The sequence below is a fragment of the Rhinichthys klamathensis genome, unplaced genomic scaffold (genome assembly GCF_029890125.1).
Source record: "Rhinichthys klamathensis goyatoka isolate OS25496 unplaced genomic scaffold, OSU_Roscu_1.1 h1tg000287l_1, whole genome shotgun sequence".
Classification (NCBI taxonomy): Eukaryota; Metazoa; Chordata; class Actinopteri; order Cypriniformes; family Leuciscidae; genus Rhinichthys; species Rhinichthys klamathensis.
This window is the reverse complement of record NW_026606806.1, coordinates 145,001-170,000: the sequence shown is the minus strand read 5'-3', so window position 1 is coordinate 170,000 and position 25,000 is coordinate 145,001. Positions and strand designations below refer to the sequence as shown.

The following is a 25,000-nucleotide window of genomic DNA, read 5'->3' as shown; positions in this document are numbered from 1 at the left end:
CAGGGCACAGACATCAGGGCACAGACATCAGGGCACAGACATCAGGACACAGACATCAGGGCACAGACATCAGGACACAGACATCAGGGCACAGACATCAGGGCACAGACATCAGGGCACAGACATCAGGGCACAGACATCAGGGCACAGACATCAGGGCACAGACATCAGGGCACAGACATCAGGGCACAGACATCAGGGCACAGACATCAGGGCACAGACATCAGGGCACAGACATCAGGGCACAGACATCAGGGCACAGACATCAGGACACAGACATCAGGGCACAGACATCAGGACACAGACATCAGGGCACAGACATCAGGGCACAGACATCAGGGCACAGACATCAGGGCACAGACATCAGGACACAGACATCAGGACACAGACATCAGGACACAGACATCAGGGCACAGACATCAGGGCACAGACATCAGGGCACAGACATCAGGGCACAGACATCAGGGCACAGACATCAGGGCACAGACATCAGGACACAGACATCAGGGCACAGACATCAGGACACAGACATCAGGGCACAGACATCAGGGCACAGACATCAGGGCACAGACATCAGGGCACAGACATCAGGGCACAGACATCAGGACACAGACATCAGGGCACAGACATCAGGGCACAGACATCAGGGCACAGACATCAGGACACAGACATCAGGGCACAGACATCAGGGCACAGACATCAGGGCACAGACATCAGGACACAGACATCAGGGCACAGACATCAGGACACAGACATCAGGGCACAGACATCAGGGCACAGACATCAGGGCACAGACATCAGGGCACAGACATCAGGGCACAGACATCAGGGCACAGACATCAGGGCACAGACATCAGGGCACAGACATCAGGACACAGACATCAGGACACAGACATCAGGACACAGACATCAGGACACAGACATCAGGACACAGACATCAGGACACAGACATCAGGACACAGACATCAGGACACAGACATCAGGGCACAGACATCAGGACACAGACATCAGGGCACAGACATCAGGACACAGACATCAGGGCACAGACATCAGGACACAGACATCAGGACACAGACATCAGGGCACAGACATCAGGACACAGACATCAGGGCACAGACATCAGGGCACAGACATCAGGACACAGACATCAGGACACAGACATCAGGACACAGACATCAGGACACAGACATCAGGACACAGACATCAGGACACAGACATCAGGACACAGACATCAGGACACAGACATCAGGACACAGACATCAGGGCACAGACATCAGGGCACAGACATCAGGGCACAGACATCAGGGCACAGACATCAGGACACAGACATCAGGGCACAGACATCAGGACACAGACATCAGGACACAGACATCAGGGCACAGACATCAGGACACAGACATCAGGGCACAGACATCAGGGCACAGACATCAGGACACAGACATCAGGACACAGACATCAGGACACAGACATCAGGACACAGACATCAGGACACAGACATCAGGACACAGACATCAGGGCACAGACATCAGGGCACAGACATCAGGGCACAGACATCAGGACACAGACATCAGGACACAGACATCAGGACACAGACATCAGGGCACAGACATCAGGGCACAGACATCAGGACACAGACATCAGGGCACAGACATCAGGGCACAGACATCAGGGCACAGACATCAGGACACAGACATCAGGGCACAGACATCAGGACACAGACATCAGGACACAGACATCAGGACACAGACATCAGGACACAGACATCAGGGCACAGACATCAGGGCACAGACATCAGGACACAGACATCAGGACACAGACATCAGGACACAGACATCAGGACACAGACATCAGGACACAGACATCAGGACACAGACATCAGGACACAGACATCAGGACACAGACATCAGGACACAGACATCAGGACACAGACATCAGGACACAGACATCAGGGCACAGACATCAGGACACAGACATCAGGGCACAGACATCAGGACACAGACATCAGGGCACAGACATCAGGACACAGACATCAGGACACAGACATCAGGGCACAGACATCAGGACACAGACATCAGGGCACAGACATCAGGGCACAGACATCAGGGCACAGACATCAGGGCACAGACATCAGGACACAGACATCAGGACACAGACATCAGGACACAGACATCAGGACACAGACATCAGGGCACAGACATCAGGGCACAGACATCAGGACACAGACATCAGGGCACAGACATCAGGGCACAGACATCAGGGCACAGACATCAGGACACAGACATCAGGGCACAGACATCAGGGCACAGACATCAGGACACAGACATCAGGACGTTACATTACAGCAGAGCTGCAGTGCAGAAGCAGTTCGACCGATATATATAAATATATGATATCACAATACTTAATGTAAAGATTGTAAAAACAAATAAATAACGGGCAACGATTAATCGCATCCAAAATAAAAGTTTGTGTTTACATAATATATGTATGTAGTGTGTATAATTATTTTGTATATATAAATACACACACACATGTATGTATATATTTAAGAAATATTCACATGTATATACTGTATGTATATATTTATATATAATTTATATTATAAATTATATATAAATATTTTATATATAAATAACTTTTGTGTATGTTTATTTTTGTGTATGTTCAAGTTTATGTGTGTGTATTTATATATACAAAATAATGATAGAATATGTGCTAAATTAGATTACATTAATTAGAAAATAAATATGAAAAATTTTAGATGGCAAAATAAAAGTCCTGCTTCCGACACCTCGGCCGAACTGACCCACTCCGGGCCGAGGTGCTGCTCAACACCAGTGATATATGAGTGGACCTCTAGTGAAGAAGAGTTCAGAACCGTACGATCTCTTGATGGCGCCGGACTCGTCGCTCTCGTCCTCCTCCAGCAGCAGACGCAGGTAATAATCCCCGATCCGGATCTCGTCAGACAGGCACTCGTACTTCACCTGAACACAGATGCGCAGGGTTAGACACTAGCGTGCAGCGCTGCAGCGACTCGAGTGTGCGGAGGCGGGGCGGACCTCGAACTCCTGGTGGTTCCAGGCGATGACGCTGGCGCTGCCCAGCTCGCGGTCCACACTGAAGCAGCGCATCTCCCCCTCCAGCGCGTCACGCAGCTCCTCACGCGTCTTCAGGTTCCAGATGAGGTTCGAGCGCGCGTGATCCTGCTGAAACCTGCACACACACACACACAGGGACACACTGAAACCTGCACACACACACAGGGACACACTGAAACCTGCACACACACACACAGGGACACACTGAAACCTGCACACACACACACAGGGACACACTGAAACCTGCACACACACACAGGGACACACTGAAACCTGCACACACACACACACAGACACACACACTGAAACCTGCACACACACACACACACAGGGACACACTGAAACCTGCACACACACACACACACACTCTCTCTCTCTCTCTCACACACACACTCTCACACACACACACACACACACACTCTCTCTCTCTCCCTCTCTCTCTCTCTCACACACACACACACACACACACACAAAAACTGCTGTTTTAAAGCATCTGTTGCATAAAGTGCTGTATAAATTACATTAAATCACATAAATCACATTAAATCTGTATAAATAAAGCTGACTGAAGATCTGAATCTCAGAGCGGATCAAACATCCACATCTCTGTGATCTGATGCTCTCTGAGCCGCTGTTCTCTCAGTGTTGTGTGTTCGTTTCGTTACTGAGAGGAACGTGCAGCACATATTCATCTAAACGCCGCTGATTAGCATCGCGATGATCTCCGCTAACAGTTCATCACTGAAACGTCTTTTGAGCTCTGAGAGGAGAGGAGTTCGCAGTGGGAGTATCAGGGCTGATGTACCTGTAGTAAAACAGCTCCCAGTTGGACTCGATCTTGATCCGCTGCCGCCTCTTCCTCAGGATCACTGGCTTCTGGTTGGCGTTCTACAATCAGTGCCACAGAGTTACTGCAGTGGCGCAACGTGTGTTTATAAGACAACGAGTACATGTAATAGCAGACACAGGGGTGTGAGGGTAATGCAGACACTAGAGCGGTGAAAGCACATGATATGAAGTTATGATCCTGCTATAAACACGGATGTAATACAGCGCATGTGTAACAGCAGAATAAACCCATGTGACATGAGGAGGGGAGGGTCTAACAGAGGCGGAGCTCTCTGATTGGATAATGCTACTCACCAGGTTATTCCTGTCCTGCTGCATTGATTGACAGCAGAAACCACAATAAGAGCCGGTGGGGGGGCAGAGATAAGAGAGGTTATTGGTCCTGAGGTCAACCAATCACACTGATGTTCATAACGAACGTTTCAATCTCAACAAGGCAAATGCATGAAGGTGTGTGATTGGATGCTCAAGAGCGGAGAGATTATGATCAGCTCATGCTCCCAAGCTCAGCTCATGCTTCCCATCAGCGGCATCATCACGGCCAGCACCATCGCTCCCGGGAGTAACGCGGAGATTAGAGGACTTCATTAATGCAAGACGGTGCTTTTAGTCCAGTTCAACACTCAGAGCCGATGAAGCTGGGGTGTTACCGGACGCAGTACACTGTTATCATGCAGCTTATTGTTAAACAACAGAATTATTCATCTATCATGCACATTTACCCAGATCACATCTGCGTCGTCTAACGCTCACTTAAACTTAATCTTTATAAACACTAATAATGTTCATTATTTTTATTTTATATTGATTTGACTTTTTTGGTATTAGCTAGAACTTAATCAGATTTTAAATCAGTGCATCTGTAATTTATTGAACAGTTTTTTCCCTGTGAAATTCTGCACAAGAATCAGACACAGAAAGGCACAGTTGACAGATGTTAGTCGGCCAATCAGAACCACAGCAATCCATGTCAGGAGGTGTGCGAAGGTGTGAGCGCTAATTATTAATCACCCATTCCAGAGCCGGAAGAGCAGAAGATTACAGAGAGAAAACCCACGGAGTCGGTGCTCTACAGGCAGAAATGAAGAACCAGAGAGTCCAGCCTTGTGCAGTGGACATGCCTAGCGTTCACAACAGCCCAGAGGTCAGAGGTCAGAGGTCACTCACCTCCTTCTGAGCGATGCCCATCTTGTCTCTCCAGTGCACCAGCACGAGGTCCGCCTTCTCCTTGGCGAACTTCTCCACCTCTTTCGCAGCCTTACCTGCCAGCCGCTGCCACTCGGGCACCTTGTTCCTCCCGAACTGGTCCTGCAGACACAGGCACTCATGCTCGTATAGCACTAACAGGATATTTGAGAAGAAGAGCTGTTCATCGTTATACCGATCATTATCATTGATCATTTTACCGTGGCAATCTTGACATTGTCCCGTATGTGCATCCTGTCGACGTCCTTCTCCGGCACGGGGTCGGGGCTGTCCAGATACGCCAGCAGGCCCGTGGGCTGAGCACACACAGAGGTCAAGCTTCTGGCACACTTTCACAAGAGACTATTCACTGTACACACACTAGGGCTGTCAAAATGGCTGAAAAGACCAAATATTTCTCAAATATTAGCAAAATTCGAATTATATTTGAATTCTATCTTAAAGATGATATATTACGCCCCTTTTCACAAGATGTAATATAAATCTATTGCATCCCCAGAATGTGTGTGTGAAATATCAGCGCAGAATCTCCCCAGATCATTTATTATAGCTTGTCAAATTCGCCCCTTTTTGGGTGTGAGCAAAAAGGTTTTTTTTGTGTTTGTGTCGCTTTAAATGCAAATGAGCTTTAGCTCCGCCTCTGTTCAGAAGAGGGCGGAGCCTTTACACGAGCTTCAGAGACTCCGGCAATAACAACACAGGCCGATCTCACTGATCCAGAGTCAGGAGTAACAGCAGCGAGTGCAGCCTTACGGAGAGACTCAGGGAGAGCTTCACTTTTACACGTTTCTGAATGTTAGCGGAGACATTTCTGTAGTTGTTGTGGAGTTACACTGATCATCTCCTCATCATGTTGAACTCTTCCACAAGTGTCCACAGTTCCTGAGGTGTTTATAAGACAGCGCTGACATGTTCTGGTCAATAGTGCTCAGTGTCGTCTGTGCTCGACCACAGAACAGTTTCAGGCTTTGCTGGATCTTCTCCAGTGCGTTAGAACTGGTCTCTGTTGGCGCTCGCCGAACCCAATGTTGCTGGTGTGTGTGAACGTGCAGATTAAGGGCCGGGAATATTATAAACGAGCAGATTAAGGGCCGGGAATATTATAAACGTGCAGATTAAGGGCCGGGAATATTATAAACGTGCAGATTAAGGGTCGGGAATATTATAATAAGATCCTCTTCATACGGCAGAAGGAGCGAAATCTGATCGGCTTATTTTTAGACATGCTTGCAGACTAGTGTTGTTTTTGGCGGCCTGTTTTAATTTTAGTTTTAGTCTAGTCTTTGTGTCAAGCTGTCATTTTAGTTTTTATTAGTTTTAGTCACGTTCATACTCATTTTGGTCTAGTCTTAGTCGACGAAAACTGATGACATTTTAGTCTAGTTTTAGTCAATGAAAATTGTATTTTAGTCTCTTTTTAGTAATGCAATTCTATTTAACCCAGTCAATAACCTAGTAGTATAGACGAAACCAAAATTTTCTTTTAGCCAAACCCATTTCAAACAATCTTATCTTCTTATAGTTATCTTATTATTGTTACCTTATAGACTCAAGAATACATCCATTCCAGACACGGAAGACGCTCTGATTTGAATTTACAACATATTTATTTTACCAACCAAACATGTTAGAAGTAGCCTACACACACATGATGAAATAAAAGTTCTCCAAATGTCATTTCTTCTTTTTCTCCCAAAGACGAATCCCTTTCTCTGTGTCAGACTTAACTTTGTTTGTTGTCGTTTATGCTAATGCCTGTTTCACACATACTCCGTTTGCAGTGCGTATGTGGTGTGTATTTTTCCCGCACCCATGTAGAGCCTATGGTTAGAGCGCTCACACGCACGCGGATGCGGTCCGGCAAGGAGCGGTGTGTGCGTAACAGCAGAGCAGAGATCTACACAGTACCTCAACAACACGACATAATGGATGTAGGCTAAAAATATTGATTTGAAATAAAGAGAATAAATGTTGTGATTGTGGTACAGCCGTAGATCAGTTGCACACTGCAAACGCAGCACATGTGAAAGCACAATAGCGCGCGCTGCTCCTGCATACACACCGCGACACACACCGCATACGCACTGCACACGGAGTGTGTGTGAAACAGCCGTAACTCGCGCAGCTGATCTTCTAAATAACGCCGGGAGTGGGGCTCGAGGATGTGAAGGCGTCTGCGTCTGCGCAGTGCGATCTGATGCCGCCCCTGGAGTGACACAGGAGACAGAAATGCTGCATAATAATAATGCAAGTAAACGAGACGAAATAACGTTAAATAACATTTCGTCTCGTCTCGTTTTGGTCAACGAAAATGAAGAGACATTTTAGCATAGTTTTTATTTTGTAAACCACATTTAGTCTCGTTTTTATTCGTCAACAATATTGCATGATACATTTAATTATAGTCATCGTCACATGACCAGCATTTACGTTGCGTCTCGTCTCGTTTTCGTCACGTGATAAAGGTTCGTTGACGACGATATTTAGTCATAATGTTCGTTGACGAAAGCAACACTATTGCAGAGAAAGACTCACCAGAACACAGTTACTGGGTTTCACGTTTCATGTTTTCCATGTTGGTAGAAGCAGCAGACACTCGATTACAGCACTTACACACTGAAGAAGTCAGATTTTCCTGATATGACCCCTTTAATGTGAGAGGATAAGAGTGCTGTATTATCTCCTGTGTCCACAAGAGGGCTCAAGCGAGCGCAATAAGCCAATATAAACCAAATCAACTTTCGCATCTTTTATTGAAATGACATTCACTTTTTAAAAAGGTTTAATTTTTGAAACAACTGTTCTTGAAGTCGCCATGAAACAAAGTTGCGATTGTCCTTTTTCCCCTATTGTGACGTATATCCGAGTGAAACAGCATCTGAAATGATAAAAAAAATGTAGGGCGGGGCTTGATTTCGTCCATCAGGAATTGATTGGATCGTTGGAAGTTAGGCGTTGCTAACAAAATGGAGGCAGATCTGAATGGCAGTTTGGGATTCCTCTCCACGGACTCAGCGCACGCTCGACGGCAGCGGCGACAACCAGGACAATCAGCTAAAGCTAAAGCTTACGGACGCAATCAGCCCATATTTATTCAAACCACACGCAGAAACGATAGCCCCGCAATCTGTATTGTAAAAAGCGCTATATAAATAAAGGTGACTTAACAATAGCTGCCATTCATTAACACTTCTACTCACTACATCTACATATTGTTCATCAAACACACCAGCCGCTCTTGATCTGAGCGAGTGCTGAGCGCTTTCTGTTGACAGTGTTTCAGCCGATGAACACACACTCACACACACTCACACACACTCACACACACTCAGCTCTGACCGATGGTTTGGTCAAGTGTGTCGTTGCACCATTTTTACCTCCAACTGAGAGGGTTTTGTCAGCAGGAAGAACCTTTTACCGCCATTTTTCTCACATTAGCAACTGCGCTGTACTGGATAAGCTAACAGAAACACACCGCATCAGTGACGTCCTCATCATGTCTCGCGCGCCTCTCGACACACCAACAATTCGAATGCACTTTTTTTGCATTCTAATGTGCAGGTTTCTTTAAATTCGACGACTATTCGAAATTCGAATTGTTATTTGACAGCCCTAGTAGACCACTCGTGCGGCTCACCAGAATCCTCTTCAGGAGGTTCAAGGCAATTGGGTTTTCTGCCGTCCACAAGCCCACCAGATGTCGACTCAGCTGTCTGTGAGAGAAAGGGGATTATCAGTGTAAGAGGTCTGTGATGTCCTGTAGTGTAACTGATGTCCTGCAGTGTAACTGTGATGTCCTGCAGTGTAACTGTGATGTCCTGCAGTGTAACTGTGATGTCCTGCAGTGTAACTGTGATGTCCTGCAGTGTAACTGTGATGTCCTGCAGTGTAACCGTGATGTCCTGCAGTGTAACTGTGATGTCCTGCAGTGTAACTGTGATGTCCTGCAGTGTAAGAGGCCAGTAATGGCCTGTAGTGGACTGTGATGTCCTGCAGTGTAACTGTGATGTCCTGCAGTGTAACTGTGATGTCCTGCAGTGTAACTGTGATGTCCTGCAGTGTAACTGTGATGTCCTGTAGTGTAACTGTGATGTCCTGCAGTGTAACTGTGATGTCCTGCAGTGTAACTGTGATGTCCTGTAGTGTAACTGTGATGTCCTGCAGTGTAACTGTGATGTTGTCCTGCAGTGTAACTGTGATGTCCTGCAGTGTAACCGTGATGTCCTGCAGTGTAACTGTGATGTCCTGCAGTGTAACTGTGATGTCCTGCAGTGTAAGAGGCCAGTAATGGCCTGTAGTGGACTGTGATGTCCTGCAGTGTAACTGTGATGTCCTGCAGTGTAACTGTGATGTCCTGTAGTGTAACTGTGATGTCCTGCAGTGTAACTGTGATGTCCTGCAGTGTAACTGTGATGTCCTGTAGTGTAACTGTGATGTCCTGCAGTGTAACTGTGATGTCCTGCAGTGTAACTTTGATGTCCTGCAGTGTAACTTTGATGTCCTGCAGTGTAACTGTGATGTCCTGCAGTGTAACTGTGATGTCCTGCAGTGTAACTGTGATGTCCTGCAGTGTAACTGTGATGTCCGGCAGTGTAACTGTGTTGTCCTGTAGTGTAACTGTGATGTCCTGCAGTGTAACTGTGATGTCCTGCAGTGTAACTGTGATGTCCTGGAGTGTAACTGTGATGTCCTGTAGTGTAACTGTGATGTCCTGCAGTGTAACTGTGATGTCCTGCAGTGTAACTGTGATGTCTGCAGTGTAACTGTGATGTCCTGTAGTGTAACTGTGATGTCCTGTAGTGTAACTGTGATGTCCTGCAGTGTAACTGTGATGTCCTGCAGTGTAACTGTGATGTCCTGTAGTGTAACTGTGATGTCCTGCAGTGTAACTGTGATGTCCTGCAGTGTAACTTTGATGTCCTGCAGTGTAACTGTGATGTCCTGCAGTGTAACTGTGATGTCCTGTAGTGTAACTGTGATGTCCTGCAGTGTAACTGTGATGTCTGCAGTGTAACTGTGATGTCCTGTAGTGTAACTGTGATGTCCTGTAGTGTAACTGTGATGTCCTGCAGTGTAACTGTGATGTCCTGCAGTGTAACTGTGATGTCCTGCAGTGTAACTGTGATGTCTGCAGTGTAACTGTGATGTCCTGTAGTGTAACTGTGATGTCCTGCAGTGTAACTGTGATGTCCTGCAGTGTAACTGTGATGTCCTGTAGTGTAACTGTGATGTCCTGCAGTGTAACTGTGATGTCCTGCAGTGTAACTGTGATGTCCTGCAGTGTAACTGTGATGTCCTGCAGTGTAACTGTGATGTCCTGCAGTGTAACTGTGATGTCCTGTAGTGTAACTGTGATGTCCTGCAGTGTAACTGTGATGTCTGCAGTGTAACTGTGATGTCCTGTAGTGTAACTGTGATGTCCTGCAGTGTAACTGTGATGTCCTGGAGTGTAACTGTGATGTCCTGCAGTGTAACTGTGATGTCCTGCAGTGTAACTGTGATGTCCTGTAGTGTAACTGTGATGTCCTGTAGTGTAACTGTGATGTCCTGCAGTGTAACTGTGATGTCCTGCAGTGTAACTGTGATGTCTGCAGTGTAACTGTGATGTCTGCAGTGTAACTGTGATGTCCTGTAGTGTAACTGTGATGTCCTGTAGTGTAACTGTGATGTCCTGTAGTGTAACTGTGATGTCCTGCAGTGTAACTGTGATGTCCTGGAGTGTAACTGTGATGTCCTGCGGTGTAACTGTGATGTCCTGCGGTGTAACTGTGATGTCCTGGGGTGTAACTGTGATGTCCTGTAGTGTAACTGTGATGTCCTGTAGTGTAACTGTGATGTCCTGCAGTGTAACTGTGATGTCCTGTAGTGTAACTGTGATGTCCTGCAGTGTAACTGTGATGTCCTGCAGTGTAACTGTGATGTCCTGTAGTGTAACTGTGATGTCCTGTAGTGTAACTGTGATGTCCTGCAGTGTAACTGTGATGTCCTGCAGTGTAACTGTGATGTCTGCAGTGTAACTGTGATGTCCTGTAGTGTAACTGTGATGTCCTGTAGTGTAACTGTGATGTCCTGTAGTGTAACTGTGATGTCCTGCAGTGTAACTGTGATGTCCTGGAGTGTAACTGTGATGTCCTGCGGTGTAACTGTGATGTCCTGCGGTGTAACTGTGATGTCCTGGGGTGTAACTGTGATGTCCTGTAGTGTAACTGTGATGTCCTGCAGTGTAACTGTGATGTCCTGTAGTGTAACTGTGATGTCCTGCAGTGTAACTGTGATGTCCTGGAGTGTAACTGTGATGTCCTGGAGTGTAACTGTGATGTCCTGCAGTGTAACTTTGATGTCCTGCAGTGTAACTGTGATGTCCTGCAGTGTAACTGTGATGTCCTGCAGTGTAACTGTGATGTCCTGTAGTGTAACTGTGATGTCCTGCAGTGTAACTGTGATGTCTGCAGTGTAACTGTGATGTCCTGTAGTGTAACTGTGATGTCCTGCAGTGTAACTGTGATGTCCTGGAGTGTAACTGTGATGTCCTGCAGTGTAACTGTGATGTCCTGCAGTGTAACTGTGATGTCCTGTAGTGTAACTGTGATGTCCTGTAGTGTAACTGTGATGTCCTGCAGTGTAACTGTGATGTCCTGCAGTGTAACTGTGATGTCTGCAGTGTAACTGTGATGTCTGCAGTGTAACTGTGATGTCCTGTAGTGTAACTGTGATGTCCTGTAGTGTAACTGTGATGTCCTGTAGTGTAACTGTGATGTCCTGCAGTGTAACTGTGATGTCCTGGAGTGTAACTGTGATGTCCTGCAGTGTAACTGTGATGTCCTGCGGTGTAACTGTGATGTCCTGGGGTGTAACTGTGATGTCCTGTAGTGTAACTGTGATGTCCTGTAGTGTAACTGTGATGTCCTGCAGTGTAACTGTGATGTCCTGTAGTGTAACTGTGATGTCCTGCAGTGTAACTGTGATGTCCTGCAGTGTAACTGTGATGTCCTGTAGTGTAACTGTGATGTCCTGTAGTGTAACTGTGATGTCCTGCAGTGTAACTGTGATGTCCTGCAGTGTAACTGTGATGTCTGCAGTGTAACTGTGATGTCCTGTAGTGTAACTGTGATGTCCTGTAGTGTAACTGTGATGTCCTGCAGTGTAACTGTGATGTCCTGCAGTGTAACTGTGATGTCCTGCAGTGTAACTGTGATGTCCTGCAGTGTAACTGTGATGTCCTGGAGTGTAACTGTGATGTCCTGCGGTGTAACTGTGATGTCCTGCGGTGTAACTGTGATGTCCTGGGGTGTAACTGTGATGTCCTGTAGTGTAACTGTGATGTCCTGGGGTGTAACTGTGATGTCCTGTAGTGTAACTGTGATGTCCTGCAGTGTAACTGTGATGTCCTGTAGTGTAACTGTGATGTCCTGCAGTGTAACTGTGATGTCCTGGAGTGTAACTGTGATGTCCTGGAGTGTAACTGTGATGTCCTGCAGTGTAACTGTGATGTCCTGCAGTGTAACTGTGATGTCCTGCAGTGTAACTGTGATGTCCTGTAGTGTAACTGTGATGTCCTGCAGTGTAACTATGATGTCCTGTAGTGTAAGAGGTATGTGATGTCCTGCAGTGTAACTGTGATCTCCTGCAGTGTAACTGTGATGTCCTGTAGTCTAACTGTGATGTCCTGTAGTGTAACTGTGATGTCCTGCAGTGTAACTGTGATGTCCTGTAGTATAACTGTGATGTCCTGCAGTGTAACTGTGATGTCCTGTAGTGTAACTGTGATGTCCTGCAGTGTAACTGTGATGTCCTGCAGTGTAACTATGATGTCCTGTAGTGTAAGAGGTATGTGATGTCCTGCAGTGTAACTGTGATGTCCTGTAGTGTAAGAGGTATGTGATGTCCTGCAGTGTAACTGTGATGTCCTGCAGTGTAACTGTGATGTCCTGCAGTGTAACTGTGATGTTCTGCAGTGTAACTGTGATGTCCTGTAGTGTAACTGTGATGTCCTGTAGTGTAACTGTGAAGTTCTGCAGTGTAACTGTGATGTCCTGTAGTGTAACTGTGATGTCCTGCAGTGTAACTGTGATGTCCGATGTCCTGCAGTGTACCTGTGATGTCTTGTAGTGTAACTGTGATGTCCTGCAGTGCAACTGTGATGTCCTGTAGTGTAACTGATGTCCTGCAGTGTAACTGTGATGTCCTGCAGTGTAACTGTGATGTCCTGCAGTGTAACCGTGATGTCCTGCAGTGTAACTGTGATGTCCTGCAGTGTAACTGTGATGTCCTGCAGTGTAACTGTGATGTCCTGCAGTGTAACTGTGATGTCCTGCAGTGTAAGAAGCCAGTAATGGCCTGTAGTGGACTGTGATGTCCTGCAGTGTAACTGTGATGTCCTGCAGTGTAACTGTGATGTCCTGCAGTGTAACTGTGATGTCCTGTAGTGTAACTGTGATGTCCTGTAGTGTAACTGTGATGTCCTGCAGTGTAACTGTGATGTCCTGCAGTGTAACTGTGATGTCCTGCAGTGTAACTGTGATGTCCTGCAGTGTAACTGTGATGTCCTGTAGTGTAACTGTGATGTCCTGTAGTGTAACTGTGATGTCCTGCAGTGTAACTGTGATGTCCTGCAGTGTAACTGTGATGTCCTGCAGTGTAACTTTGATGTCCTGCAGTGTAACTGTGATGTCCTGCATGTCCTGCAGTGTAACTGTGATGTCCTGCAGTGTAACTTTGATGTCCTGCAGTGTAACTGTGATGTCCTGCAGTGTAACTGTGATGTCCTGCAGTGTAACTGTGATGTCCTGTAGTGTAACTGTGATGTCCGGCAGTGTAACTGTGTTGTCCTGTAGTGTAACTGTGATGTCCTGTAGTGTAACTGTGATGTCCTGGAGTGTAACTGTGATGTCCTGCAGTGTAACTGTGATGTCCTGCAGTGTAACTGTGATGTCCTGGAGTGTAACTGTGATGTCCTGTAGTGTAACTGTGATGTCCTGTAGTGTAACTGTGATGTCCTGCAGTGTAACTGTGATGTCCTGCAGTGTAACTGTGATGTCTGCAGTGTAACTGTGATGTCCTGTAGTGTAACTGTGATGTCCTGTAGTGTAACTGTGATGTCCTGTAGTGTAACTGTGATGTCCTGCAGTGTAACTGTGATGTCCTGCAGTGTAACTGTGATGTCCTGCAGTGTAACTGTGATGTCCTGCAGTGTAACTTCGATGTCCTGCAGTGTAACTGTGATGTCCTGCAGTGTAACTGTGATGTCCTGCAGTGTAACTGTGATGTCCTGCAGTGTAACTGTGATGTCCTGTAGTGTAACTGTGATGTCCTGCAGTGTAACTGTGATGTCTGCAGTGTAACTGTGATGTCCTGTAGGGTAACTGTGATGTCCTGCAGTGTAACTGTGATGTCCTGGAGTGTAACTGTGATGTCCTGCAGTGTAACTGTGATGTCCTGTAGTGTAACTGTGATGTCCTGTAGTGTAACTGTGATGTCCTGCAGTGTAACTGTGATGTCCTGCAGTGTAACTGTGATGTCTGCAGTGTAACTGTGATGTCCTGTAGTGTAACTGTGATGTCCTGTAGTGTAACTGTGATGTCCTGCAGTGTAACTGTGATGTCCTGCAGTGTAACTGTGATGTCCTGGAGTGTAACTGTGATGTCCTGCCGTGATGTCCTGTAGTGTAACTGTGATGTCCTGCAGTGTAACTGTGATGTCCTGCAGTGTAACTGTGATGTCCTGGGGTGTAACTGTGATGTCCTGTAGTGTAACTGTGATGTCCTGCAGTGTAACTGTGATGTCCTGTAGTGTAACTGTGATGTCCTGCAGTGTAACTGTGATGTCCTGCAGTGTAACTGTGATGTCCTGTAGTGTAACTGTGATGTCCTGCAGTGTAACTGTGATGTCCTGCAGTGTAACTGTGATGTCTGCAGTGTAACTGTGATGTCCTGGGGTGTAACTGTGATGTCCTGCAGTGTAACTGTGATGTCCTGCAGTGTAACTGTGATGTCCTGTAGTGTAACTGTGATGTCCTGCAGTGTAACTGTGATGTCCTGCAGTGTAACTGTGATGTCCTGTAGTGTAACTGTGATGTCCTGTAGTGTAACTGTGATGTCCTGCAGTGTAACTGTGATGTCCTGCAGTGTAACTGTGATGTCTGCAGTGTAACTGTGATGTCCTGTAGTGTAACTGTGATGTCCTGTAGTGTAACTGTGATGTCCTGCAGTGTAACTGTGATGTCCTGCAGTGTAACTGTGATGTCCTGGAGTGTAACTGTGATGTCCTGCAGTGTAACTGTGATGTCCTGCGGTGTAACTGTGATGTCCTGGGGTGTAACTGTGATGTCCTGTAGTGTAACTGTGATGTCCTGCAGTGTAACTGTGATGTCCTGCAGTGTAACTGTGATGTCCTGTAGTGTAACTGTGATGTCCTGTAGTGTAACTGTGATGTCCTGCAGTGTAACTGTGATGTCCTGGAGTGTAACTGTGATGTCCTGCAGTGTAACTGTGATGTCTGCAGTGTAACTGTGATGTCCTGTAGTGTAACTGTGATGTCCTGTGATGTCCTGCAGTGTAACTGTGATGTCCTGCAGTGTAACTGTGATGTCCTGCAGTGTAATTGTGATATCCTGTAGTGTAACTGTGATGTCCTGCAGTGTAACTGTGATGTCCTGCAGTGTAACTGTGATGTCCTGTAGTGTAACTGTGATGTCCTGCAGTGTAACTGTGATGTCCTGTAGTGTAACTGTGATGTCCTGCAGTGTAACTGTGATGTCCTGTAGTGTAACTGTGATGTCCTGCAGTGTAACTGTGATGTCCTGCAGTGTAACTTTGATGTCCTGCAGTGTAACTGTGATGTCCTGCAGTGTAACTGTGATGTCCTGCAGTGTAACTGTGATGTCCTGCAGTGTAACTGTGATGTCCTGTAGTGTAACTGTGATGTCCTGCAGTGTAACTGTGATGTCCTGCAGTGTAACTGTGATGTTCTGCAGTGTAACTGTGATGTCCTGCAGTGTAACTGGTATGTGATGTCCTGCAGTGTAACTGGTATGTGATGTCCTGCAGTGTAACTGTGATGTCCTGCAGTGTAACTGTGATGTCCTGCAGTGTAACTGTGATGTCCGATGTCCTGCAGTGTAACTGTGATGTCTTGTAGTGTAACTGTGATGTCCTGCAGTGTAACTGTGATGTCCGATGTCCTGCAGTGTAACTGTGATGTCTTGTAGTGTAACTGTGATGTCCTGCAGTGTAACTGTGATGTCCGATGTCCTGCAGTGTAACTGTGATGTCTTGTGTAACTGTTATGTCCTGCAGTGCAACTGTGATGTCCTGTAGTGTAACTGTGATGTCCTGCAGTGTAACTGTGATGTCCTGCAGTGTAACTGTGATGTCCTGCAGTGTAACTGTGATGTCCTGCAGTGTAAGAGGCCAGTAATGGCCTGTAGTGGACTGTGATGTCCTGCAGTGTAACTGTGATGTCCTGCAGTGTAACTGTGATGTCCTGGAGTGTAACTGTGATGTCCTGTAGTGTAACTGTGATGTCCTGCAGTGTAACTGTGATGTCCTGCAGTCCTGCAGTGTAACTGTGATGTCCTGTAGTGTAACTGTGATGTCCTGCAGTGTAACTGTGATGTCCTGTAGTGTAACTGTGATGTCCTGCAGTGTAACTGTGATGTCCTGCAGTGTAACTTTGATGTCCTGCAGTGTAACTGTGATGTCCTGCAGTGTAACTGTGATGTCCTGCAGTGTAACTGTGATGTCCTGTAGTGTAACTGTGATGTCCTGCAGTGTAACTGTGATGTCTGCAGTGTAACTGTGATGTCCTGTAGTGTAACTGTGATGTCCTGTGATGTCCTGCAGTGTAACTGTGATGTCCTGCAGTGTAACTGTGATGTCCTGCAGTGTAACTGTGATGTCCTGCAGTGTAATTGTGATGTCCTGTAGTGTAACTGTGATGTCCTGCAGTGTAACTGTGATGTCCTGCAGTGTAACTGTGATGTCCTGCAGTGTAACTGTGATGTCCTGTAGTGTAACTGTGATGTCCTGCAGTGTAACTGTGATGTCCTGTAGTGTAACTGTGATGTCCTGCAGTGTAACTGTGATGTCCTGCAGTGTAACTGTGATGTTCTGCAGTGTAACTGTGATGTCCTGCAGTGTAACTGGTATGTGATGTCCTGCAGTGTAACTGTGATGTCCTGCAGTGTAACTGTGATGTCCTGCAGTGTAACTGTGATGTCCTGCAGTGTAACTGTGATGTCCGATGTCCTGCAGTGTAACTGTGATGTCTTGTAGTGTAACTGTGATGTCCTGCAGTGTAACTGTGATGTCCGATGTCCTGCAGTGTAACTGTGATGTCTTGTAGTGTAACTGTGATGTCCTGCAGTGCAACTGTGATGTCCTGTAGTGTAACTGTGATGTCCTGCAGTGTAACTGTGATGTCCTGCAGTGTAACTGTGATGTCCTACAGTGTAACTGTGATGTCCTACAGTGTAACTGTGATGTCCTGCAGTGTAACCGTGATGTCCTGCAGTGTAACTGTGATGTCCTGCAGTGTAACTGTGATGTCCTGCAGTGTAAGAGGCCAGTAATGGCCTGTAGTGGACTGTGATGTCCTGCAGTGTAACTGTGATGTCCTGCAGTGTAACTGTGATGTCCTGGAGTGTAACTGTGATGTCCTGCAGTGTAACTGTGATGTCCTGCAGTGTAACTGTGATGTCCTGCAGTCCTGCAGTGTAACTGTGATGTCCTGCAGTGTAACTGTGATGTCCTGTAGTGTAACTGTGATGTCCTGCAGTGTAACTGTGATGTCCTGCAGTGTAACTGTGATGTCCTGCAGTGTAACTGTGATGTCCTGCAGTGTAACTGTGATGTCCTGTAGTGTAACTGTGATGTCCTGCAGTGTAACTGTGATGTCCTGCAGTGTAACTGTGATGTCCTGCAGTGTAACTGTGATGTCCTGCAGTGTAACTGTGATGTCCTGCAGTGTAACTGTGATGTCCTGCAGTGTAACTGTGATGTCCTGTAGTGTAACTGTGATGTCCTGCAGTGTAACTGTGATGTCCTGGAGTGTAACTGTGATGTCCTGTAGTGTAACTGTGATGTCCTGCAGTGTAACTGTGATGTCCTGCAGTGTAATTGTGATGTCCTGTAGTGTAACTGTGATGTCCTGCAGTGTAACTGTGATGTCCTGCAGTGTAACTGTGATGTCCTGTAGTGTAACTGTGATGTCCTGCAGTGTAACTGTGATGTCCTGCAGTGTAACTGGTATGTGATGTCCTGCAGTGTAACTGTGATGTCCTGCAGTGTAACTGTGATGTCCTGCAGTGTAACTGTGATGTCCTGCAGTGTAACTGTGATGTCCGATGTCCTGCAGTGTAACTGTGATGTCTTGTAGTGTAACTGTGATGTCCTGCAGTGCAACTGTGATGTCCTGTAGTGTAACTGTGATGTCCTGCAGTGTAATTGTGATGTCCTGTAGTGTAACTGTGATGTCCTGCAGTGTAACTGTGATGTCCTTCAGTGTATTTGTGATGTCCTGCAGTGTAACTGGTATGTGATGTCCTGCAGTGTAACTGTGATGTCCTGCAGTGTAACTGTGATGTCCAATGTCCTGCAGTGTAACTGTGATGTCCTACAGTGTAACTGTGATGTCCTACAGTGTAACTGTGATGTCCTGCAGTGTAACCGTGATGTCCTGCAGTGTAACTGTGATGTCCTGCAGTGTAACTGTGATGTCCTGCAGTGTAACTGTGATGTCCTGCAGTGTAACTGTGATGTCCTGCAGTGTAAGAGGCCAGTAATGGCCTGTAGTGGACTGTGATGTCCTGCAGTGTAACTGTGATGTCCTGCAGTGTAACTGTGATGTCCTGGAGTGTAACTGTGATGTCCTGGAGTGTAACTGTGATGTCCTGCAGTGTAACTGTGATGTCCTGCAGTGTAACTGTGATGTCCTGCAGTGTAATTGTGATGTCCTGTTATGTCCTGTAGTGTAACTGTGATGTCCTGCAGTGTAACTGTGATGTCCTGCAGTGTAACTGTGATGTCCTGTAGTGTAACTGTGATGTCCTGCAGTGTAACTGTGATGTCCTGCAGTGTAACTGTAAAGTCCTGCAGTGTAACTGTGATGTCCTGCAGTGTAATTGTGATGTCCTGTAGTGTAACTGTGATGTCCTGCAGTGTAACTGTGATGTCCTGCAGTGTAACTGTGATGTCCTGCAGTGTAATTGTGATGTCCTGTAGTGTAACTGTGATGTCCTGTAGTGTAACTGTGATGTCCTGTAGTGTAACTGTGATGTCCTGTAGTGTAACTGTGATGTCCTGCAGTGTAACTGTGATGTCCTGCAGTGTAATTGTGATGTCCTGTAGTGTAACTGTGATGTCCTGCAGTGTAACTGTGATGTCCTGCAGTGTAACTGTGATGTCCTGCAGTGTAATTGTGATGTCCTGTAGTGTAACTGTGATGTCCTGCAGTGTAACTGTGATGTCCTGGAGTGTAACTGTGATGTCCTGCAGTGTAAGAGGCCAGTAATGGCCTGTAGTGGACTGTGATGAGCCTGACCTGTTGGTGAGCATCCGCTGGTCTGCGCTGACGGTGAACATGGAGGTGTGGAGGTGTCTGGGTAAAGCTCCTTCGCTCAGGGCCAGATCCTGCATCTTAGTGGCGATCTCCTTATCTCCTTCCTGACACATACACACACTTTAATAGACTTATAGGGAACACAGACAAACACGCGGCAGGAACTGCATGTCTCACCTCAATGATGGCCTTCATGATCAGACCGGCTCCTTTCACGATGGCCATGGAGGGATGCTGTGGAGAAACACAAGTATACACATCAAGGACGCATTAAATAGACCACAAGTGACAATAAATGCTGTTCTTTTGAACTTTCTATTCATCAAAGAATCCATAAAATGTGTCAGTTTCCACAGAAATCTGAAGCAGCACAACTGTTTTCAAGACTGTTTTTACTGTATTTTTGATCAAATAAACACAGCTTTGAGCAGAAGAGACTCTTTCAGAAACATGAACACATCTTCTGAACCCTGAACTCTGAGCCGTAGAGACATTAGTGTGTATGAAAGCTGCAGCTCCAGACCTGGAAGAGCTTGAAGAGCGTGCGCCCGTGTGACGCCGCCATCTCCAGCAACATGTCGAACTGCTGGCCCTCCGTGGTCTCGCTGTACGGCGCGCAGAGGGCAAAGGTCAGGAAGTCCAGCAGAGAGCTGATCACTAACGCCCCGGTGCCCTGATCCTGAAGACACACACACTGAGTCAAGCGCTCACTGACACACTCACACTCTCCCACACTGACACACTATCTCACACACTCACGCTCAGCATCTCTCACGCTCAGCATCTCTTACGCTCACTATCTCTCTCACGCTCACTATCTCTCTCACGCTCACTATCTCTCTCACGCTCACTATCTCTCTCACGCTCACTATCTCTCTCACGCTCACTATCTCTCTCACGCTCACTATCTCTCTCACGCTCAGCATCTCTCTCACGCTCAGCATCTCTCTCACGCTCAGCATCTCTCTCACGCTCAGCATCTCTCTCACGCTCAGCATCTCTCTCACGCTCAGCATCTCTCTCACGCTCAGCATCTCTCTCACGCTCAGCATCTCTCTCACGCTCGGCATCTCTCTCACGCTCGGCATCTCTCTCACGCTCGGCATCTCTCTCACGCTCGGCATCTCTCTCACGCTCGGCATCTCTCTCACGCTCGGCATCTCTCTCACGCTCGGCATCTCTCTCACGCTCGGCATCTCTCTCACGCTCGGCATCTCTCTCACGCTCGGCATCTCTCTCACGCTCGGCATCTCTCTCACGCTCGGCATCTCTCTCACGCTCGGCATCTCTCTCACGCTCGGCATCTCTCTCACGCTCGGCATCTCTCTCACGCTCGGCATCTCTCTCACGCTCGGCATCTCTCTCACGCTCGGCATCTCTCTCACGCTCGGCATCTCTCTCACGCTCGGCATCTCTCTCACGCTCGGCATCTCTCTCACGCTCGGCATCTCTCTCACGCTCGGCATCTCTCTCACGCTCGGCATCTCTCTCACGCTCGGCATCTCTCTCACGCTCGGCATCTCTCTCACGCTCGGCATCTCTCTCACGCTCGGCATCTCTCTCACGCTCGGCATCTCTCTCACGCTCGGCATCTCTCTCACGCTCGGCATCTCTCTCACGCTCGGCATCTCTCTCACGCTCGGCATCTCTCTCACGCTCGGCATCTCTCTCACGCTCGGCATCTCTCTCACGCTCGGCATCTCTCTCACGCTCGGCATCTCTCTCACGCTCGGCATCTCTCTCACGCTCGGCATCTCTCTCACGCTCGGCATCTCTCTCGCGCTCGGCATCTCTCTCGCGCTCGGCATCTCTCTCGCGCTCGGCATCTCTCTCACGCTCAGCATCTCTCTCACGCTCAGCATCTCTCTCACGCTCGGCATCTCTCTCACGCTCGGCATCTCTCTCACGCTCGGCATCTCTCTCACGCTCGGCATCTCTCTCACGCTCAGCATCTCTCACGCTCACTATCTCTCTCACGCTCAGCATCTCTCACGTCTCTGCACTGGTTACCTATTAAGTTCCGTATCAATTACAAAGTACTACTACTGACCTATAAAGCCCTTAATGGTTTAGCTCCTATGTACTTAACGGACCTTCTTTCGCCCTACAATCCACCGCGTTCTCTAAGATCACTAAATTCAAGGCTTCTGGTCATTCCTAGGATATCGAAGTCCACGAAAGGAGGGAGGGCATTCTCGCATTTAGCTCCAAAACTCTGGAATAGCCTTCCCGATACGGTCCGATGCTCTGACTCGCTGACACAGTTTAAAACTAGACTAAAGACGTGTCTCTTTAGTCAAGCATTCACATAATGCTTACCTTTTAGTCCTCTGCTATGCCATACGGAACCGTTTGCCACTGAAACTGCTTAACGCACCAGTGGGGCTCGACAGCCTTATAGACAAACGGGTCGGTCCGTATGGTTGCGGTTGGGTTGCGGAGAGTTTGGGTTGCGGAGAGTTGTGAGATTATGGTTTTCTAACACCTACTCCCGTGTAATGGAAATCATTATGAACATCAGCTATGCTAATTATTTCCCATCTGCCTTTCTGCTGTTATCTCGGGACGCTTGTCCCGAGAAAAATGGCGTTCGTAGGCTCCAGTTTTGTATCCTGCCTCTCACGGGGATTTCGGATGCCCCAACGCCTGTGATGAGAAGACCAACGCCTGTGAAGAGACGACTCAACGCCTGCGAAGAGACGACTCAACGCCGGCGATATGTTATCCCCTTAATATTACATGATTAACTAAATGTATTTTTTCCAGGTACTTTCTGATATGCACTTACTGTAAAGCTTCTTTGAAACCCTATGATTGTTAGCCAGAGGAGAACTGGCCCCTGACTAGCCTGGGTTCTCCCAAGGTTTTTTTCTCCATCCAATCTGATGGAGTTTTGGTTCCTTGCCACTGTCGCCTTGCTTTTGGCTTGCTTAGTTGGGGATATTTAATATTCAACAATATTATTGAACTGTGTTGTACTACTTTCATGTTATCACTGTGAAGCTGCTTTGATGCAATCTGTATTGTGAAAAGCGCTATATAAATAAATGTGACTTGACTTGACTTGACTCACTATCTCTCTCACTATCTCTCTCACGCTCAGCATCTCTCACGCTCAGCATCTCTCACGCTCAGCATCTCTCACGCTCAGCATCTCTCACGCTCAGCATCTCTCACGCTCAGCATCTCTCACGCTCAGCATCTCTCACGCTCAGCATCTCTCACGCTCAGCATCTCTCACGCTCAGCATCTCTCACGCTCAGCATCTCTCACGCTCAGCATCTCTCACGCTCAGCATCTCTCACGCTCAGCATCTCTCACGCTCAGCATCTCTCACGCTCAGCATCTCTCACGCTCAGCATCTCTCACGCTCAGCATCTCTCACGCTCAGCATCTCTCACGCTCAGCATCTCTCACGCTCAGCATCTCTCACGCTCAGCATCTCTCACGCTCAGCATCTCTCACGCTCAGCATCTCTCACGCTCAGCATCTCTCACGCTCAGCATCTCTCACGCTCAGCATCTCTCACGCTCAGCATCTCTCACGCTCAGCATCTCTCACGCTCAGCATCTCTCTCACGCTCACTCTCTCTCTATCTCTCACACGCTCAGCATCTCTCGCGCTCAGCATCTCTCTCGCGCTCAGCATCTCTCTCGCGCTCAGCATCTCTCTCGCGCTCAGCATCTCTCTCGCGCTCAGCATCTCTCTCGCGCTCAGCATCTCTCTCGCGCTCAGCATCTCTCTCGCGCTCAGCATCTCTCTCGCGCTCAGCATCTCTCTCGCGCTCAGCATCTCTCTCGCGCTCAGCATCTCTCTCGCGCTCAGCATCTCTCTCGCGCTCAGCATCTCTCTCGCGCTCAGCATCTCTCTCGCGCTCAGCATCTCTCTCGCGCTCAGCATCTCTCTCGCGCTCAGCATCTCTCTCGCGCTCAGCATCTCTCGCGCGCTCAGCATCTCTCTCGCGCTCAGCATCTCTCTCACGCTCAGCATCTCTCTCACGCTCAGCATCTCTCTCACGCTCAGCATCTCTCTCACGCTCAGCATCTCTCTCACGCTCACTATCTCTCTCACGCTCAGCATCTCTCACGCTCAGCATCTCTCACGCTCAGCATCTCTCACGCTCAGCATCTCTCACGCTCAGCATCTCTCACGCTCAGCATCTCTCACGCTCAGCATCTCTCACGCTCAGCATCTCTCACGCTCAGCATCTCTCACGCTCAGCATCTCTCACGCTCAGCATCTCTCTCACGCTCAGCATCTCTCTCACGCTCAGCATCTCTCTCACGCTCAGCATCTCTCTCACGCTCAGCATCTCTCTCACGCTCAGCATCTCTCGCGCTCAGCATCTCTCTCACGCTCACCATCTCTCTCACGCTCACCATCTCTCTCTATCTCTCTCACGCTCACCATCTCTCTCACGCTCACTATCTCTCTCTATCTCTCACACGCTCAGCATCTCACACGCTCAGCATCTCTCGCGCTCAGCATCTCTCACGCTCAGCATCTCTCTCACGCTCAGCATCTCTCTCACGCTCAGCATCTCTCTCACGCTCAGCATCTCTCTCACGCTCAGCATCTCTCTCACGCTCAGCATCTCTCTCACGCTCAGCATCTCTCTCACGCTCAGCATCTCTCTCACGCTCAGCATCTCTCTCACGCTCAGCATCTCTCTCACGCTCAGCATCTCTCTCACGCTCAGCATCTCTCTCACGCTCAGCATCTCTCTCACGCTCAGCATCTCTCTCACGCTCAGCATCTCTCTCACGCTCAGCATCTCTCTCACGCTCAGCATCTCTCTCACGCTCAGCATCTCTCTCACGCTCAGCATCTCTCTCACGCTCAGCATCTCTCTCACGCTCAGCATCTCTCTCACGCTCAGCATCTCTCTCACGCTCAGCATCTCTCTCACGCTCAGCATCTCTCTCACGCTCAGCATCTCTCTCACGCTCAGCATCTCTCTCACGCTCAGCATCTCTCTCACGCTCAGCATCTCTCTCACGCTCAGCATCTCTCTCACGCTCAGCATCTCTCTCACGCTCAGCATCTCTCTCACGCTCAGCATCTCTCTCACGCTCAGCATCTCTCTCACGCTCAGCATCTCTCGCACGCTCAGCATCTCTCGCACGCTCAGCATCTCTCTCACGCTCAGCATCTCTCTCACGCTCAGCATCTCTCTCACGCTCAGCATCTCTCTCACGCTCAGCATCTCTCTCACGCTCAGCATCTCTCTCACGCTCAGCATCTCTCTCACGCTCACTATCTCTCTCACGCTCAGCATCTCTCACGCT

At 48.0% G+C, this 25,000-nt stretch overlaps 1 protein-coding gene across 4 annotated transcripts in view; it reads right to left on the bottom strand.

Annotated features, from left to right (window-relative positions):
* The window catches only part of LOC130103412 (dnaJ homolog subfamily C member 13-like), a 161,671-nt gene that overhangs the window by 59,282 nt on the left and 77,389 nt on the right, over positions 1-25,000 (bottom strand). For 3 of the 4 annotated variants that reach the window (XM_056269656.1, XM_056269655.1, XM_056269657.1), the window contains 10 exons: positions 20,236-20,391; positions 19,890-19,946; positions 19,695-19,816; positions 8,794-8,869; positions 5,357-5,452; positions 5,118-5,258; positions 4,245-4,262; positions 3,907-3,989; positions 3,063-3,216; positions 2,884-2,987 (listed from right to left, as the gene is read on the bottom strand). In XM_056269656.1, the coding sequence (XP_056125631.1) occupies positions 2,884-2,987; positions 3,063-3,216; positions 3,907-3,989; positions 4,245-4,262; positions 5,118-5,258; positions 5,357-5,452; positions 8,794-8,869; positions 19,695-19,816; positions 19,890-19,946; positions 20,236-20,391 (1,007 nt within the window). The remainder of the gene's footprint in view (positions 1-2,883; positions 2,988-3,062; positions 3,217-3,906; positions 3,990-4,244; positions 4,263-5,117; positions 5,259-5,356; positions 5,453-8,793; positions 8,870-19,694; positions 19,817-19,889; positions 19,947-20,235; positions 20,392-25,000) is intronic. The other variant, XM_056269654.1, reaches the window with a different exon arrangement.